The sequence below is a fragment of the Oncorhynchus clarkii genome, chromosome 31 (assembly GCF_045791955.1).
Source record: "Oncorhynchus clarkii lewisi isolate Uvic-CL-2024 chromosome 31, UVic_Ocla_1.0, whole genome shotgun sequence".
Classification (NCBI taxonomy): domain Eukaryota; kingdom Metazoa; phylum Chordata; class Actinopteri; order Salmoniformes; family Salmonidae; genus Oncorhynchus; species Oncorhynchus clarkii.
This window is the reverse complement of record NC_092177.1, coordinates 29720333-29738540: the sequence shown is the minus strand read 5'-3', so window position 1 is coordinate 29738540 and position 18208 is coordinate 29720333. Positions and strand designations below refer to the sequence as shown.

At 43.6% G+C, this 18208-nt stretch overlaps 1 protein-coding gene across 1 annotated transcript; it reads right to left on the bottom strand.

The window, feature by feature from the left end:
• Nucleotides 1–866: 866 nt before the first annotated feature.
• On the bottom strand, nt 867–6457 carry LOC139390937 (disks large homolog 3-like). Its single transcript, XM_071138341.1, has one exon. The coding sequence runs from the start codon at nt 2776–2778 to the stop codon at nt 2344–2346; it is 435 nt and encodes a 144-aa protein (XP_070994442.1). The 5' UTR covers nt 2779–6457; the 3' UTR covers nt 867–2343.
• Between the last annotated feature and the right edge of the window lie 11751 nt (nt 6458–18208).

Below are 18208 nucleotides of genomic sequence, written 5' to 3'. Positions count from 1 at the left end.
GCTGTATTTGACACACGTTCAAACGTTTCTATGTACACCCAGACTACCTCCTAACAAAGATGTGTGATAATGTGTAACTGCCTGGGCTACAGTATGTGCAGTATGAACCATCCCAAAGATCCTCTGACAGGATGACAGAAGAGGAGCAGGACCAATCATTTTTACCTCCACTGATTTCATCTATCAGAAGCTGTGGCTAATGCATGCTGTAAAGGCTGTGGCTAATGCATGCTGTAAAGGCTGTGGCTAATGCATGCTGTAAAGGTTGTGGCTAATGCATGATGCATGCTGTAAATAACCCACCCTCCTTTGCATGAATTAACAAGCCGCCACATAAATGAACGAGCGACCGAAAAACATCTCACATGAGATATTGGCTCCAATTAATTTGAAATCGGGACATTCAATATACGCTGGGAACGAGCAGTTGGCAGGAGGACATTTGTACTGATGATGGTAAATAAATAGTAGCCACGAAAAATGCTTACGTGATCAAAACTGCTGTGAGATTTTAAACGTGTGAGAAGTGAAATCTGTCTGATTGGATGAGGACCGGTTAGAATACTGTAGATGATCATCACGGTACTATTATGTCAAGGGTGCAGCAAATCCTGGACTACTTCACTGTTTCTCCTACAGTTCAAACCTCTCCCTCCACGGTTGTTGTAGAGCAGGGATGGGCATCTTTCACCCCTAAAAAATGTATCAGAGGGGAGGGGACTCAGTCGGGATCTCAATTTACTGTTGCGAGATAGAAAAGTAGAATACACCAAGTGCAATTTCAGTTACGGGTCAGCAGTTTTTCTCTGGTTATGTCAGTCGCTGACAGTCACTTAATTAGCCCATGTCAGCTAGATGTTTAAAGATTGGTGAATTAGTCTAGCGGACAGCTATCTAAACTTGTAGTAATGTCGAATTTGAGCCCGGGGGCCCCCTCTTTGATTTTGTTAATCAGTCTCATTCAGATATCATAGTAAAAACTGCAAACATGTCTCTCCACCCTATGGCAAAATGTGTAGAATTGCAAGAAATTAGCTGTAAAACTGCTCATTTGTCTCCCCACCCCATGGCCAAATGAGTAGAATAGCAGGAACAAAAAAAAGTGCATGAAAGTAGTTATAAAATTGCTAAATATTCTCTCTGCTCCATGACAAAATGTGTAACATTGCAGCAAACTAGCTTAAAAAAAAATATGAATTGTGGCCCCTCATCATCGGATTCAGATGTTTTTGTAACCCCCATCCCTGTTGTAGAGGAAGGCTAGCTAGTGATATCAGTCAGGTTGCTGTTCATCTGTGCTCTGTGTTCAGTAGAATTTCTCCAACATTGCCAGTGAGATTTCAGCCTCCATTTTACCCCCATGATGTTTCTCACTCTCTCACTCTCCTGCCATTCGATGCTCTTTGCTCAAATACACAAACAAACGCACACTGACTTCCTAGCTTTAGTCAAAAGCGATATGTCTAGACTGAGATGATAGAGGCCCCGGGAAAATGAAGGAAATGTTAAATGGCGAATATGAAAGGTGCCGGTTTAGATGGTCCTAGTTAAGTATCACATTCACCCAGTAGGATGGATGCTTCTTCCCTTTCGTCAGTCCGCTTTTATCCAACCCTCCACCTCAGGACAAATTAACATTTAATAAGGAATAACTAGCCGCATACAGACATAAGACATCTTAATGGAGCTCTTCCTTCTTTCCTCTCTCCTCCCTCCCTCATCTCCATCTCCTCTCCCCCTTCCTACTGAAAATCTGCCTGATGAGAGATAACCCTTTCATTAGTTAATCTGTGAGAAACATGCATCACATATGGGGTGTTCGTGTCAGGCAAAATGTTTTTTTTTTTTGGAACGGGCCGATAGAGACAAATGTCTGTCTACATTTCAGTGTAATGAGCCGGCTTCAGCATCATTTAGCTTTCAACGCATATCTCTCTATCGCCTCTACACTGTGGCTGTAGTAATGCTAACGTAGGCCTTAGATGAAATAAAACAAATAAGCAATTTCAATCCCATCTGACCTTTATGTAAGGCATTACATTCTTATGATGAAGTGAATGGAGAATAGTCGGCCTGTTCTGTATAGTTGAACAATGTATAGCAAACAGCCCACTACTCCCTAAATGAATGAATGAGAATGACCAGATGAACAGAGAATCTGTATTAGAGCAGAAGGCTGGGATGAAGGAGTGAATATGAGGCATCAGCGCCGGCTACCACACCACAGCACAACAAGCTCCACCAAGACAGATGAGCACCTCTAAAGATGTACACACTCGTGTCTGTTCCAACCCAGCAACCTCGTATCAAATCCCATTCACCCACTGGCCACCTGCCTAATCCCTATGCTCCCAGAGGCGTGGGACAGAAGGCCATGAGGCCGGCTGAGGATGTTGAGGTAGTTACCTGGTCGTACCACTCCCGGTTGGAACAGGTGCACTCCGGCCACCAACCTGCTTGACCACCAGAATTGTTGCCATTCACCTTGGTGCCTCCCTTGGATTGGCCCTTGGGGTTTGGGCCTCCGGGACCCCCGGCAGATGTCATCTTGCCCTTACTTCTCCCCAGAGTGCACCCTCCTCCTCCCATGCCTCCTCCTCCCCCTGAGACTGGAGGCTGGGGTAAGGTCTGTCCGCCTCCGGGCCCGTACCCGGCCGGGTATCCATAGGGCTCGGCCTGCCATTCTTGGTACTGAGGGGCGTCCATCCTGCGCAGGGCGGCCATGCGGGTCACCTCGTAACATTCTGGGCACTTGCAGCAGTGGTGGTGTTTGTGCATGCTGGCTGGGCTGGCGCTGGGCTGGAGCTGGTCTGGCGCTGAGCGGCGTGGTGTGGGACTTTCTCTCTGCTGCCTCCTCAGATCACACGCAGCACGCTGCGATCGGCTCGCAGAGCACTAATACCGACGAAAATAACACTAATCACAGCAATTCGACAGATTTTCCCCTTTTCTCCAAATCCTGTTACTCTCCTCTCTTCATTCCCCTCAGATGACAAAAAAAAGAGCGAGGAGGTGGAAGTAGCAACAGGAAAACAAAAAATGAGTATGTAGTCTTCCTTCCTCTTGACGTAGAAGATAAAAGAAAAGAATATTGAAAATATTGTATACGATCACACAATCAGAGACCAGCCCCGATGGTACATTTTCCTCTCGCCGCTCTTGTTTCACAGTGATATGTATATAAATTCATAGATATATTAATTTGTTTATATATATTTACACACACACACACAAATACATATAAAAATATTAGTATAAACAGACAAGCACAAATACACAGATATATACAGAGAAATATGTATATAAATATCTATATGCGTGTGTACAAATATATATATATATAAACAATATGTACAGGTATAAATGATATCCTCAGATGAAATCTTCCTCGGTATTTCTCTTCCCTTTTTCCAAACCCGTTTTCTTCCTCCCGTTTTTCCTCCTGCGTTGAGAAGCAGCGTTTCTATGTCTTTCTCTCTCTCTTTTCTCAGCCTGCAGAGAGGAGCTGAGCACTGGACTGGCTCTCAATCAGCTTGCCCTAGATGTGGATTATACAGAGGGAGGCGAGCAAGCGAGATGGAGAGAAAGAGAGCGAGAGGGAGAGAGAAAAGAGCGAAAGGCGGAGAGGGGGAGACTGAGCATCCCTCCAGCACCTCAGCCCTGACAGCCACAGCCAATCAACTGGCAGCACTGCCATCATCAGCAGCAGCAGCAACAGGACTGAGCGCTTCACTGGCTGCTCTTAAAGGGGCCATGCCACCTACAGTACGAGTCTAAAGTTAGGACACACCTATTCATTCAATGTTTTTTCTTTACCTTTACTATTTTCTACATTGTAGAATAATAGTGAAGACATCAAAACTATGAAATAACACATATGGAATCATGTAGTAACCAAAAAAGTGTTGAACAAATCAAAATATATTCTTCAAAGTAGCCACCCTTTGCCTTGATGACAACTTTGCGCACCTTGGAATTCTCTCAACCAGCTTCATGAGGTAGTCACCAGGAATGCACTTTAATGAACTGTGCCTTGTTAATTTGTGGAATTTCTTTCCTTCTTCATGCATTGGAGCCAATCAGTTGTGTTGTGACAAGGTAGGTGTGGTATACAGAAGATAGCCCTATTCGGTAAAAGACCAAGTCCATATTATGGCAAGAACAGCTCAAATAAGCAAAGAGAAACGACAATCCCACATTACTTTAAGACATGAAGGTCAGTCAATCTGTAAAATTTCAAGAACTTTTAAAGTTTCTTCAAGTGCAGTCTCAAAAACCATCAAGCACTATGATGAAACTGGCTCTCATGAGGACTGCCACAGGAAACGAAGACCCAGAGTTAACTGTACTGAACTGTGCTGCTCTAATGTCATTAGAGTTAACTGCACCTCAGATTGCAGCCCAAATAAATGCTTCACAGAGTTCAAGGTAACAGACACATCTCAACATCAACTGTTCAGAGGAGACTGTGTGAATCGGGGCTTTGTGGTCAAATTCATGGTCAAACCCCTACTAAAGGACACCAACAAGACAAGAGACTTGCTTGGGCAAAGAAACATGAGCAAAGGACATTAGACCGGTGGAAATCTGTCCTTTGGTATGATGAGTCCAAATATGAAATTTTTGGTTCCAACCACCATGTCTTTGTGAGACGCAGAGTAGGTGAACACTCAGCGCTTAGTGGGACTATCATTTATTTTTCAACAGGACAATGACCCAACACACCTCCAGGCTGTGTACGGGCTATTTGACCAAGAAGGAGAGTAATGGAGTGCTGCATCAGATGACCTGGCCTCCACAATCATCTGACTTCAACCCAATAGAGATGGTTTGGGATGAGTTGGACCGCAGAGTGAAAGAAAAGCAACCAACAAGTGCTCAGCATATGTGGGAACTCCTTCAAGACTGTTGGAAAAGCATTCCAGGTGAAGCTGGTTGAGAGAATGCCAAGAGTGTGCCACACTGTCATCAAAGCAAAGGGTGGCTACTTTGAAGAATCTAAAATCAAAAATATATTTTGATTTGTTTTACAATTATCTGGTTACTACATGATTCCATGTGTGTTATTTCATATTTTTGATGTCTTCACTATTATTCTATAATGTAAGAAAAACCCTTGAATGAGTGGGTGTGTCCAAACTTTTGACTAGTAAACCACACTGTTCACTGTATAGGGAGGAAAGACACTCCCTCACACATGAAAGGGCTATTACCTAGTCACATGTGTCTCCTTCATATGTGTGAACTGTGTTTTGGGGGTAAAAGATAGGCCAGATCATAACCGCTGCTATTCGAAATCCATGTATTCCCTGGTTCCAATGCAGCCAAAATTCAACAAACAGCCTCCAATTTACAGCCCTGTTCCTGGGACTGGTCCCTGGGCCTCTACGGTCATCTCTGGTTCAATGACAGGAGCTTTGTTGTCTTGGGCCATTGATTGACACCCTCAGGGCTAATGTCATGCTGTGGCGCTGAACATCTAGACGCGATGTAACAATGAAACAGGTGTTGTTGTGCCTCACATTCACATGACAATCCTGTTACAAATGGTATATTATCAAAAAAATACTAGGGGTTATGATACAAAAATCTATTACCATTATAGGGCTTTGCCTTGTAATAAAGGGTGCCTCTGAATCCCTATTATAGATCCCTCCCTCTTCTACCTATACCAATGTATTCCATTTTCAGCAAGCTTGGAACAATATTGAATCACGTATTACTAAACACCCCGAGATCAAACATAGTATGATGACCACAGCCCTGTACTGACAGGGAGAGACTACTATATCTATTAGAAAACAATGCTGTTCCGTACATCTAAGACTCCATTGTACACTAAAGAACCATGGGGGAAATATCTCACATGTTCACAATGATGACATCAACACATGTGTACGCAACCAACAAGATTACACGCTTGGGCTTTCGAGTGGGTGGAGGAAGAGAGAGAGGGAGAGAGGGACTGAGAGAGAATGTGGAAGAGAGACGGCGAGGAAGAGAGAGTATGGATGGACATGTATTTATGTGTGTGGTTACGTTTTTTAGTCAGTGATGACTGACAGTGTACTACTTATGCAAGCTTATAAGTGTAAGTGTTTATAAGAGCTCCATCCATCTGCGTGTGTGTGTGTGTATGTGTGTGTGTGTGTGTGTGTGTGTGTGTGTGTGCGTGTGTGTGTTACAGTATCTGCATTAAAGACCTGTATATGTACATTATTCATTCAATGTGGTGGTGAGATAGACCTGGGTGTGTGGGGGAAGAGAGTATATTTACAGTGTCTGAGTTGTGAGAAAGAGAGAAACTGTCTATGAAGAGAGTACCTTAGAGCACTGGTTCCCAAACTGTGCTACTAGGACCCCTGGAGGCACTTGGCCTATCCACAGGGGGTACTGGAGGTACTTGGCCCATCCACAGGGGGTACTGGGGTATCCTGGAGGTACTTGGCCTATCCACAGGGGGTACTGGAGGTACTTGACCTATCCACAGGGGGTACCCTGGAGGTACTTGGCCTATCCACAGGGGGTACTGGAGGTATTTGGCCTATCTGCAGGGGGTACTGGGGGTACTGGAGGTACTTGGCCTATCCACAGGGGGTACTGGAGGTACTTGGCCTATCCACAGGGGGTACTGGGGGTACCCTGGAGGTACTTGGCCTATCCACAGGTGGTACTTGAGAAGACTCATGAGACCATAAGCCTACTGGTAAGGGGGTACTTTGGAGGGGGTACTTTGTGGGATTTACGAATAGAGTAAAATGTGATTTGGGGTACAATAACCAAAAAAGGTTGGGAATCACTAAATGGTGTGTACATGAAGGATATATGTATGTGTATATGCACCTTGGTGTGTGTCTGGGAACATATCTTAAGAGTAGACGAGTGTATGCGTGTGTGTGCATGCGTGTGTGTGTCTAAGTAAGTGCTTACAGCCAGTACACAGCTACTGCAGCCCTGCACGGAGGCACAAACAGCAGGCTCAGCCACACTTAATTACATGCAACAGTAACTCACTTCATTATCATGATATTCTATTCCTATAACTTCTGGAGATTCTGCAAGAGGAGCAGAAAGAAGGGGGAACGTTTACATTTTTTAACGGAGTGAGAGGTGCCACTGAGAACGCCCATCTCGGTTACGAAGACGTAGTCACAACTATTGTCAAAGCCAATCACTGCTTGAAGGCGCTGCTTGAAGGACGTGTTTGAAGGCGCTGCTTGAAGGCGCTGCTTGAAGGAGGTGCTTGAAGGCGCTGCTTGAAGGAGGTGTTTGAAGGCGCTGCTTGAAGGAGGTGCTTGAAGGCGCTGCTTGAAGGCGCTGCTTGAAGGAGGTGCTTGAAGGCGCTGCTTGAATGCGCTGCTTGAAGGCGCTGCTTGAAGGAGGTGCAAGCATATCCATCACGGCACACATGACCGAGCACATGTTGGAACCATCCTCCCTCTGCCTCTCTTGTCTCTATGTCTCTCTTACCCATCGCCTGCATCATATTTACGGTCCAGCGGTATGCAGTGAGGGCGTTTGCAGTATAAAAGGCACAATATGACAGAGGGAATGAAAATAGATGGATACAGTACAGGCAGGAGAGATGGAGGAGAGCAGCAAAGAAACAGAGATTGCCTGCACTGTATGAACACAGATATGGTGTGTGTGTGTGTGTATATGTGTGTGTGTGTGTGTGTGTGTGTGTGTGTGTGTGTGTGTGTGTGTGTGTGTGTGTGTGTGTGTGTGTGTGTGTGTGTGTGTGTGTGTGTGTGTGTGTGTGTGTGTGTGTGTGTGTGTGTGTGTGTGTGTGCGAGTGCATGTGGGCGTTTGTAATAACTCTGAGGAAAAGAATCCTATTCCTTTAAAGATTATATAATATGAAATATAAAACATTTTGCTAGTTCTCCTTAGAACCAATCAATGACCGGTACTCTCTGTGTAAGCAGGACAGGGAGATGGAATGAGAGAGAGAGAGAGAGAGAGATAGAGAGCGAGAGAGAGAGAGAGAGAGAGAGAGAGGAAGGAAGAGGTTAACAGGGATACAGGAGGTTACCAATGGCAAATCAGACCAGTGGTTCTATGAAATGGTCTCCAACACGGCATAGTGTGCATTATATCAGCTTATACGGTAGCAAGGATGTGCCTTTAAGATTATTATTACTGACTGACATGGATGCATTGTATATACAGTCATTCTGATCAAATTCTTTACTGGCCCTTGAAGCTTGGGAATAGTGCGTATAGCAGTATACTATCCTAAGAGTGGGTCCATATCCCAGTGCAGTCCCACTCACACGCTGAGGAACAGATGCCTCAGCTCAGAGGGTAATTTCTCAAAGCTAAATGTGTTCACTGTGTTGTTACCACAGCTGCACCGTCAAACCAGTGGTCAGGATTCTCCTTAGTTTACAAGAGTCAAGTAGGATGTCTACAAACCACTTACACAGAGGAGCGTTTCTACTGAGATGGAAGACATCTATAAAGATTGTTTACAGTATGTCATGTTTCATGCTGAGAGGGATATCATAAACTAGATTTCCGTCCAATTGGCAACAGATTTTAAGCACATAAAAATACATTTTGCGGTGAAAAAAGTTAAACAGGTTTCCATCGCATTTTCAACTCTACTGATGCTTTTCTCACAAAAAAATGTTGCGTTATATAGTGAGTGTGCCCACTCTGGTATGGGCACGTGCGCTCTAGCAACAGCGTGCTGTTGCCCACAGCGTACGTATAGTCTACGCGATCAGATTATTATAGACTAAAGAGAGAGATTATTTTTACTTGTCAAACGGAAGCCAAGCATCGATTATCATTTCACCAGAATAAGACCCTTGATATTTATTGGAAAGGAGCATCAAGCTCATCACCGTGCTCTTTCACCACCCTGTAAAGTTCATCGTAACTTATTTCATCTGTAGTCTAATAAACCACTTGCTTTCCTGACGAGTCGTAGTGGGAGGACCACAAAACGTCATCACGTGACTCCAGGTTTACTTTGATTAGATGTTCATTATATCGATATCAATATCAAATCAAATCCAAATGTATTTGTCACATACACATGGTTAGCAGATGTTAATGTGAGTGTAGCGATATGCTTGTGCTTCTAGTTCCGACAGTGCAGAAATATCTAACAAGTAATCCACCGATCCCCAACAACTACCTAATACACACAAATCTAAAGGGGTGAATGAGAATATCTAAATGTAAGTATATGGATGAGCGATGGCCGAGCGGCATAGGCAAGGTGCAATAGATTATATAAAATACAGTATATGCTTGTGATATGAGTAATGTAAGATATGTAAACAAATAAAATACAGTATATACATGTGATATGAGTAATGTAAGATATGTCAATACTATTAAAGTGGCATTATTTAGAGTGGCATTGTATAAAGTAACTAGTGATCCATTTATTAAAGTGGCCAGTGATTGGGTCTCAATGTAGGCAGCAGCCTCTCTGAGTTAGTGATTGCAGTTTAGCAGTCTGCTGACCTTGAGATAGAAGCTGTTTTTCAGTCTCTCGGTCCCAGCTTTGATGCACCTTTACTGACCTCACCTTCTGGATGGTAGCGGTGAGAACAGGCAGTGGTTCGGGTGGTTGTTGTCCTTGATGATCTTTTGGGCCTTCCTGTGACATCGGGTGCTGTAGGTGTCATGGAGAGCAGATAGTTTGCCCCCGGTGATGCATTGTGCAGATTGCACCACCCTCTGGAGAGCCTTGGGGTTGAGGCTGGTGCAGTTGCTGTACCAGGCTGTGATACAGCCCGACAGGATGCTCTTGATTGTCCATCTGTAAAAGTTTGTCAGGGTTTGGGTGACAAGCCAAATTTCTTTAGTCTCCTGAGGTTGAAAAGGCACTGTTGCCCCTTTTACACCACACTGTCTGTGTGGGTGGAACATTTCAGTTTGTCTGTGATGTGTACACCGAGGACTTTAAAACTTTCCACCTTCTCCACTACTGTCCCTTCGATGTGGATAGGGGGATGCTCCCTCTGCTGTTTCCTGAAATCCACGATCATCTCCTTTGTTTTGTTGACGTTGAGTAAGAGGTTGTTTTCCTGACACCATACTCCGAGTGTCTTCACTTCCTCCCTGTAGGCTGTCTTGTCATTGTTGGTAATCAAGCCCACTAATGTTGTGTTGTCTGCTAACTTGATGATTGAGTTGGAGGCGTGCGTGGCAGGGAGTACAGGAGGGGGTTGAGCACACACCCTTGTGGGTCTCCAGTGTTGAGAGTCAGCGATGTGGAGATGTTGTTTCCTGTTTCCTACCTTCACCAACCTGGGGCAGCCCGTCAGAAAGTCCAGGACCCAATTGCACAGGGCGGGTTGAGACCCAGGGCCTCCAGCTTGATGATGAGCTTGGAGGGTACTATGGCGTTGAATGCTGAGCTGTAGTCAATGAACAGCATTCTTACATTGGTATACTGCATACGGCAGTGTGCAGTGTGATGGCAATTGCGTCGTCTGTGGACCTGTTGGGGTGGTATGCAAACTGAAGTGGGTCTAGGGTGGCCGGTAAGGTGGAGGTGATATGATCCTTGACTAGTCTCTCAAAGCACTTCATGATGACAGAAGTGAGTGCTACGGGGCAGTAGTCATTTAGTTCAGTTATCTTTGCCTTCTTGGGTACAGGAACAATGGTAGCTATCTTGAAGCATGTGGGGACAACAGACTGGGATATGGAGCGATTGAATATGTCCATAAACACACTAGCCAGCTGGTCTGCGCATGCTCTGAGGACACGGCTAGGGATGCCGTCTGGGCCAGCAGCCTTGCGATGGTTAACACGTTTAAATGTTTTACTCACTTCAGCCACGGAGAAGGAGAGGAGGGGGAGGTCAGTCCTTGTTAGCGGGCCGCGACGATGGTACTGTATTATCCTCAAAGCGGGCAAAGAAGGTGTTTAGTTTGTCTGGAAGCGTGACGTCGGTGTCCGTGACGGGGCTGGTCTTCTTTTTGTAGGCCGTGATTTCCTGTAGACCCTGCCACGTGTCTGAGCCGTTGCATTGCGACTCCACCTTGTCCCTGTACTGGCGTTTCGCTTGTTTGATTGCATTGCGGAGGGAATAACTACACTGTTTATATTCAGTCATATTCCCAGACCTCTTTCCATGGTTAAATGCGGTGGATCACGCTTTCAGTTTTTCGTGAATGCCGCCATCCATCAACGGTTTCTGGCTAGGGTAGGTTTAATTAGTCACAGTGGGTACAACATCTCCAATCCACTTCTTTTTAAACTCACTCACCGAGTCAGCGTATTCTCTGAGGCTGACAGGAACATATTCCAGTCCGCGTGATTGATCAAAACAATCTTGAAGCGTAGCTTCCGATTGGTCGGACCAGCTTTGAATGGTTCTTGTCACTGGTACATCCTGTTTGAGTTCCTATAAGACGGTAGGAGCAAGATGGCATTGTGGTCGGATTTGCCGAAGGGTGGGCGGGGGATGGCTTTGTATGTATCGCGAAAGATAGAGTAGCAGTGGTCGAGGGTATTGCCCATGCGCGTAACGCAATCAATATGCTGGTAGAATTTAGGTAGCCTTGTTCTCAAATTTGCTCTGTTAAAATCTCCAGCCACAATAAATGCAGCCTCAGGATATATGGTTTCCAGTTTGCATAGAGTCCAGCGAAGTTCCTTGATGGCCGTCTTAGTGTCTGCTTGAGGGGGAATGTACACAGCTGTGACTATAACTGACGAGAATTATCTTGGTAGGTAAAATGGCCGGCATTTGATTGTAAGGAATTCTAGGTCGGGTGAGCAGAAGGACTTGAGTTCCTGTATGTTGTTATGATTACACCATAAGTTGTTCATCATGAAGCATACACCCACGCCCTTCCTCTTCCCAGAGAGGTGTTTATCTCTGTCGGGGCGATGCATGGAGAAGCTCGGTGGCTGAACCAATTCCGACAACATATCCCGAGATTTGCGTATAATAGCATTTCCATCGACATTTCTTGCATAATTATTTTTACTGACACAAAAAGATCCCACCTTTTGTGGGATCGACATTTGGAAAGTTTACCTGTTTCCATCAGGTCTGTTATGACATTATGTATCCGACATGTACTTTACCCGCATTAAAAAAAAAATTGAATGGAAACCTGGTTATAGAAATAACCAATATCCAAAATGACAATGAATTTCTCTTTTATCCTTAAAGCAGGGTCAATATCAGGTAATATAAATGTCTAGAAGCGAATAATGAAGACATACTAATTTACCTCGCACCTGACCAACTGAACAACATGTGCGTGTGTGTATGTTTGTGCACACATACACGTATGTGTGTGTGTGTGTGTGTGTGTGTGTGCGTATATTTGTGTTTGTTTGGGTAAACACTGTATCCAATTAAAGGCTTGGGGACTGCTGGGAAGATTTGTATCAACAATATATGGTGATTTATCTTCTGAAATTAAATCGGCAACCCTTGACCTTCCCTTGACAAATGAAAAGGGGAGACTTGTGATTTACGGTGTCACGGAAGGACCTTTCCTTTGGCTTATGGGATGGCTACAGCATATCCCACCTCACAGCCTCACAGCACATCTGCCTGTCAGCGTACTGTTACCTAGCGCTCACATCCCCCATTATATAAACCCACCTGGAAGAACCAACACACTCACACACTCACACACACACACACACATTATCACCATAGCAACACCCCCACCCCCTGCACACACAGCATGTGTAATGTGTAGAGAGCATTTCGGTCATTTCTATGCACTCTCCGAGAAGCAATGTGACTACTCCCTGGTCACCTGACAAGATGCATGCCCATGTAAGGAGAGAGGACGTTGAGGCAGTCTTAAAGGAGCAGTCACACCATAACCCATCCTGGTCCTCTCCTGTTGACTTAAAGGAGCAGTCACACCAAAACCTATCCTGATCCTCTCCTGTAGACTTAAAGGAGCTGTCACACCAAAACCCGTCCTGATCCTCTCCTGTTGACTTAAAGGAGTAGTCACACCAAAACCCGTCCTGATCCTCTCCTGTTGACTTAAAGGAGCAGTCACACCATAACCCATCCTGATCCTCTCCTGTTGTCTTAAAGGAGCAGTCACACCAAAACCCATTTGCGATGGCTCTATGTTCTACTGATCATACTAAACATTTTTGTGGGTGTCGATATGGTTGTCCTTGTTCGATAGAGCCAGTGGACTTCTTTCAGCGATGTTGCTATTGGCGGATTCATTGCTAAATATACAAGCAGACATAATTTTCCAGTCGCTGAAAGACTACAACTTGTGTTGCTCTGGCCCCCGTCCCTCCCTCAAGGCAGGCTTTATTTAAAAGGAGGCAGACACTAACAACAATCCTTTGGGCACAACTGAAATTGGTGAAATTCAACCATACATGTTTCAACCGGAATATAGCAAATAGGATTCGAAACAAAAGGTTTAGAAGCTCAGCTACAGCTGATGCCAGCACCAAGAGGGCAGATAACAAATACGATGCCTAGCTAAGTAAGTTATGTTTCCTGCAAAGCACCAAGCTAACTTGAGTGGGTTGAGTCACTGATGTGATCTTCCTGTCTGGGTTGGCGCCCCCCCCTTGGGTTGTGCCGTGCCGGAGATCTTTGTGCGCTATACTCGGCCTTGTCTCAGGATGGTAAGTTGGTGGTTGAAGATATCCCCCTAGTGGTGTGGGGGCTGTGCTTTGGCAAAGTGGGTGGGGTTATATCCTTCCTGTTTGGCCCTGTCTGGGGGTATCATCGGATTGGGCCACAGTGTCTCCTGACCCCTCCTGTCTCAGCCTCCAGTATTTATGCTGCAGTAGTTTATGTGTCGGGGGGCTAGGGTCAGTTTGTTATATCTGGAGTACTTCTCCTGTCTTATCCGGTGTCCTGTGTGAATTTAAGTATGCTCTCTCTAATTCTCTCTTTTTTTGACCTGAGCCTTAGGACCATGCCCCAGGACTACCTGGCATGATGACTGCTTGCTGTCCCCAGTCCACCTGGCCGTGCTGCTGCTCCAGTTTCAACTGTTCGGCCTGCGGCTATGGAATCCTGACCTGTTCACCAGACGTGCTACCTGTCCCAGACCTATTATTTGACCATGCTGGTCATTTATGAACATTTGAACATCTTGGCCATGTTCTGTTATAATCTCCACAGCCAGAAGAGGACTGGCCACCCCTCATAGCCTGGTTCCTCTCTAGGTTTCTTCCTAGGTTTTGGCCTTTCTAGGGAGTTTTTCCTAGCCAACATGCTTCAACACCTGCATTGCTTGCTGTTTTGGGTTTTTGGCTGCGTTTTCTGTACAGCACTTTGAGATATCAGCTGATGTACGAAGGGCTTTTTAAATACATTTGATTTGATTTATCTACTGAAACCCAAATTGTGTATTGCTGGCTAACATACTACAGTGGGGTGAAATTAAATAATTTTTCTGTTTGCTAATTTAGCTAGCTAAACAACTACCAGTAGCCATATATAAACATATTCTCTTTTTAGTCATTGGTATGACTAGCTACTAAACAGCAAGCTACAACTTTACAACCAGCCACCTAATGTCACGCCCTGACCTTAGTTATCTTTGTTTTCTTTATTATTTTGGTTAGGTCAGGGTGTGACAATGGTGGTTGGTTTAGTTTTTGTATTGTCTATGTGTAGTTGCCTGTCAGCACAAAAAGAATGTATGCTTATCACGCTGCGCCTTGGTCTCATCAATATGACGAACGTGACACCTAAAGCTAGGTTTACCAGCAAACATTTGTACATGACTGGAGTTGGCTAGCTATTTAGCCTGGTGCCTGCTAACTTGTTATTTTTTATATATATTTTTTTATTTAAACTTTATTTAACTAGGCAAGTCAGTTAAGAACAAATTCTTATTTACAATGACGGCCTACACCGGCCAAACCCAGACGACGCTGGGCCAATTGTGCACCGCTCTATGGGATTCCCAATCATGGCCAGTTGTGATACAGCCTGGATTCGAACCAGGGTGTCTGTAGTGATGCCTCTAGCACTGAGATGCAGTGCCTTAGACCGCTGCGCCACTTGCCTCGCATTTGTAACTTGTTAGCAAACGTGTCGCATCAGCAACTGTAAGTAATTTACTAGTTGGCTATGTAACAAAATTGACGAGGGTTGACATTGGTTATGATTATGACCTTGGATGCATTTCAGTCAAAAAATTATAGGTATAATGCAAGATACGATTCCAAACAGATGTAAATAACAAGTATTGTATAGCCATAGATAGCTAAGTTTACAAGCAAACAGTGAGGAGAAACAATAATACAACAATTTACTATTGTAAATCTCTAAAACTGAAGCTATACCTTAAAATATATTTGCCTAAGCATGCCTGATAGACATGGTTGTAGGTAGATACTGTCTGCCTACCTACAGTACCTAGGCTCATTTGTACGGTCTGGTCACTGTGCAAAGGTTGAAGATTATGCCCTATTTCTTTTTATTAGGCTTGATATTGTTGTATGTTCAACTAGTCTACCCTAATGTTGATGTTGTGCTGGCATGGTTCAACTGTTGTTCAAAGTATAATTTTGTTTGTTTTTTGTCTTACACATAATACCGTGTGGTGCCTGGGCTTCTTCCTGAACTGGATTTTTGATACAGAAACAGAATTCCTTTGCCTGCGTGTGCCATTGTAGCAGAACTGTTTCCTGTGAACTGTATCCCTCTCGAGGGATTAGACATTATGCTCAATTTCAAGCACATGACTCATGAGAATCTGAATGGCAGTTTGATCAAAACACTCCTCTCACAGCTTTACAAGTATTCCCTGAACTTACCATATGTCTCCTTGGAATAGCAATTCCATCATGACCACCTCTCCCATCATCTGCTGATCACCAGTTCTCTTAGCTACAGACTGTTACACCAGATAATGATATTTAACCAACATTGTTGCTATCTATTACTGGGAGTTACAGGACAGGTACTGTTTGGTGTAGCACAGAGACGTTTTGACCAACCTTAGTGTCGTGTCTGTGGACTATTCATTAATGTAACAACTGTTATATGAAATCAGTTCTCTATGTGTAATTATTATTACTTTATTTAAATAATTACGTAAACATTAAGTAACTAGGAAGTCAGGGCACCACGGGAAAATGTTGTTTAACCTGTTGCGACGACCAAACCCGGATCCGGGATTCTATTTATAGACCTAAGCTCATTACCATAACGCAACGTTAACTATTCATGAAAATCGCAAATGAAATGAAATAAATATGCTAGCTCTCAAGCTTAGCCTTTTGTTAACAACACTGTCATCTCAGATTTTCAAAATATGCTTTTCAACCATAGGAAAACAATCATTTGTGTAACAGTAGCTAGCTAGCGTAGCATTTAGCGTTAGCATTAGCGTTAGCATTAGCGTTAGCATTTAGCAGGCAACTATCACAAAAACAAGTAAAGCCTTCAAATAAAATAACTTACCTTTGAAGAACTTCTGATGTTTTCAATGAGGAGACTCTCAGTTAGATAGCAGATGCTCCGTTTTTCCAAAAAGATTCTTTGTGTATTAGAAATAGCTCCGTTTTGTACATCACATTTGGCTACCAAAAAAATAAATAAATAAATAATAAAAAACGAAAATTCAGCCCTCAAAACGCGAACTTTTTTCCAAATTAACTCCATAATATCGACTGAAACATGGCAAACGTGGTTTAGAATCAATCCTCAAGGTGTTTTTCCACATATCTCTTCAATGATATATCCTTCGTGGAAGCCTGGTTTCTCCTTGCTCTCAAATGGAAAAATAATTGCACCTGGCTTTACGCTCCAATTTCGACGCAGGGACACCAGGCGGACACTTGGAAAATGTAGTCTCTTATGGTCAATCTTCCAATGATATGCCTACAAATACGTCACAATGCTGCTAACACTTTGGGGGAACGACAGAAAGTGTAGGCTCATTCCTTGCGCAATCACAGCCATATAAGGAGACAATGGAAAACAGAGCTTCAGAAATTCTGCTCATTTCCTGGTTGATGCATCATCTTGGTTTCGCCTGTAGAATGAGTTCTGGGGCACTTACAGACAATATCTTTGCAGATTCTGAAACTTCAGAGTGTTTTCTTTCAAAAACTGTCAAGAATATGCATAGTCGAGCATCTTTTCGTGACAAAATATCGCGCTTAAAACGGGAACGTTTTTTATCCAAAAATGAAATAGCGCCCCTAGAGATCAAAGAGGTTAAAGAGTTACTGTACACTTATTAATGTATTATTGCCTCATCAGTCATATTCTGAAGGTCGCAAACCCTTGGAATTGGCTTCATTATTTATTTACTAACTAAATAATCACACAGAATTGCATAAACACACACACAGAATAGGTTATACATTGGTTACTACATAATGCAATGAAAAGTTCCTAGTGGACTAAGCCCGATATGACGGCTTGGTAGACAATGGAAAGGGGTGGGGACAGATAGAGTGGGAAAGACAAAGGACTCCACTATCGTACACACATCTGATAACTAGGCTCATGGAAATGCTAACACTTTGCACATGAACAGCCTCTCATTCAAAAATAAATGGCATTTTATATATTTACAACTGTAGGTCTTTTTTGTCTCTCTCTGTGATCACCGGTCCCTCTGCTGGAGAATCAGTCGACAGAAAGTTTCTGGTTTGTCCACTAGAGATCAAAGTCTTTCGTAGTTGTAGCTTGTTATAATGGATACGTCAGGGATACCAATTGTCATTCGATAGTGAAATGTTCTCCAGAATGGACCTTTCAGAGTACCATTTGGTCGTTCGATCGGTTGCGTTTAACAGACTAATGTACTCAAACAGCTGCAGACTGAATGCGTAGTCTTCAGTTTTGTAGAACTTTTCTTCTTAACCATTTGTAACATATGGACAGCGTCCCTATGTCCTCTGGTCTGTATTTAAATTGCCAACCATTTCAACGTCGCTACAGCTCCATGCTCTCTGGTCTAATGTACAATTTGTCGCGTTTTTTTTATATTGGAGTAGAAACGGAGCGTTTCATAATTTCCACCCAACGTCTGTGTTCACTTGGGGCGGGGTCACTGACTGATCATAAGTTACTATGAAAAATAATTCTTATTTAGAAGACTAAAATCACATTGTTATCTTTCCAAAAGTATTCTTATACTTAATTAATTTATTCTATACAACATTCCGATGCAAATCCCATAATTGAGAAGTGTATACAAACAAAGATACAGTAATGTGGTTATACTGTCTTTCATGAAGTCACAAAATGAAA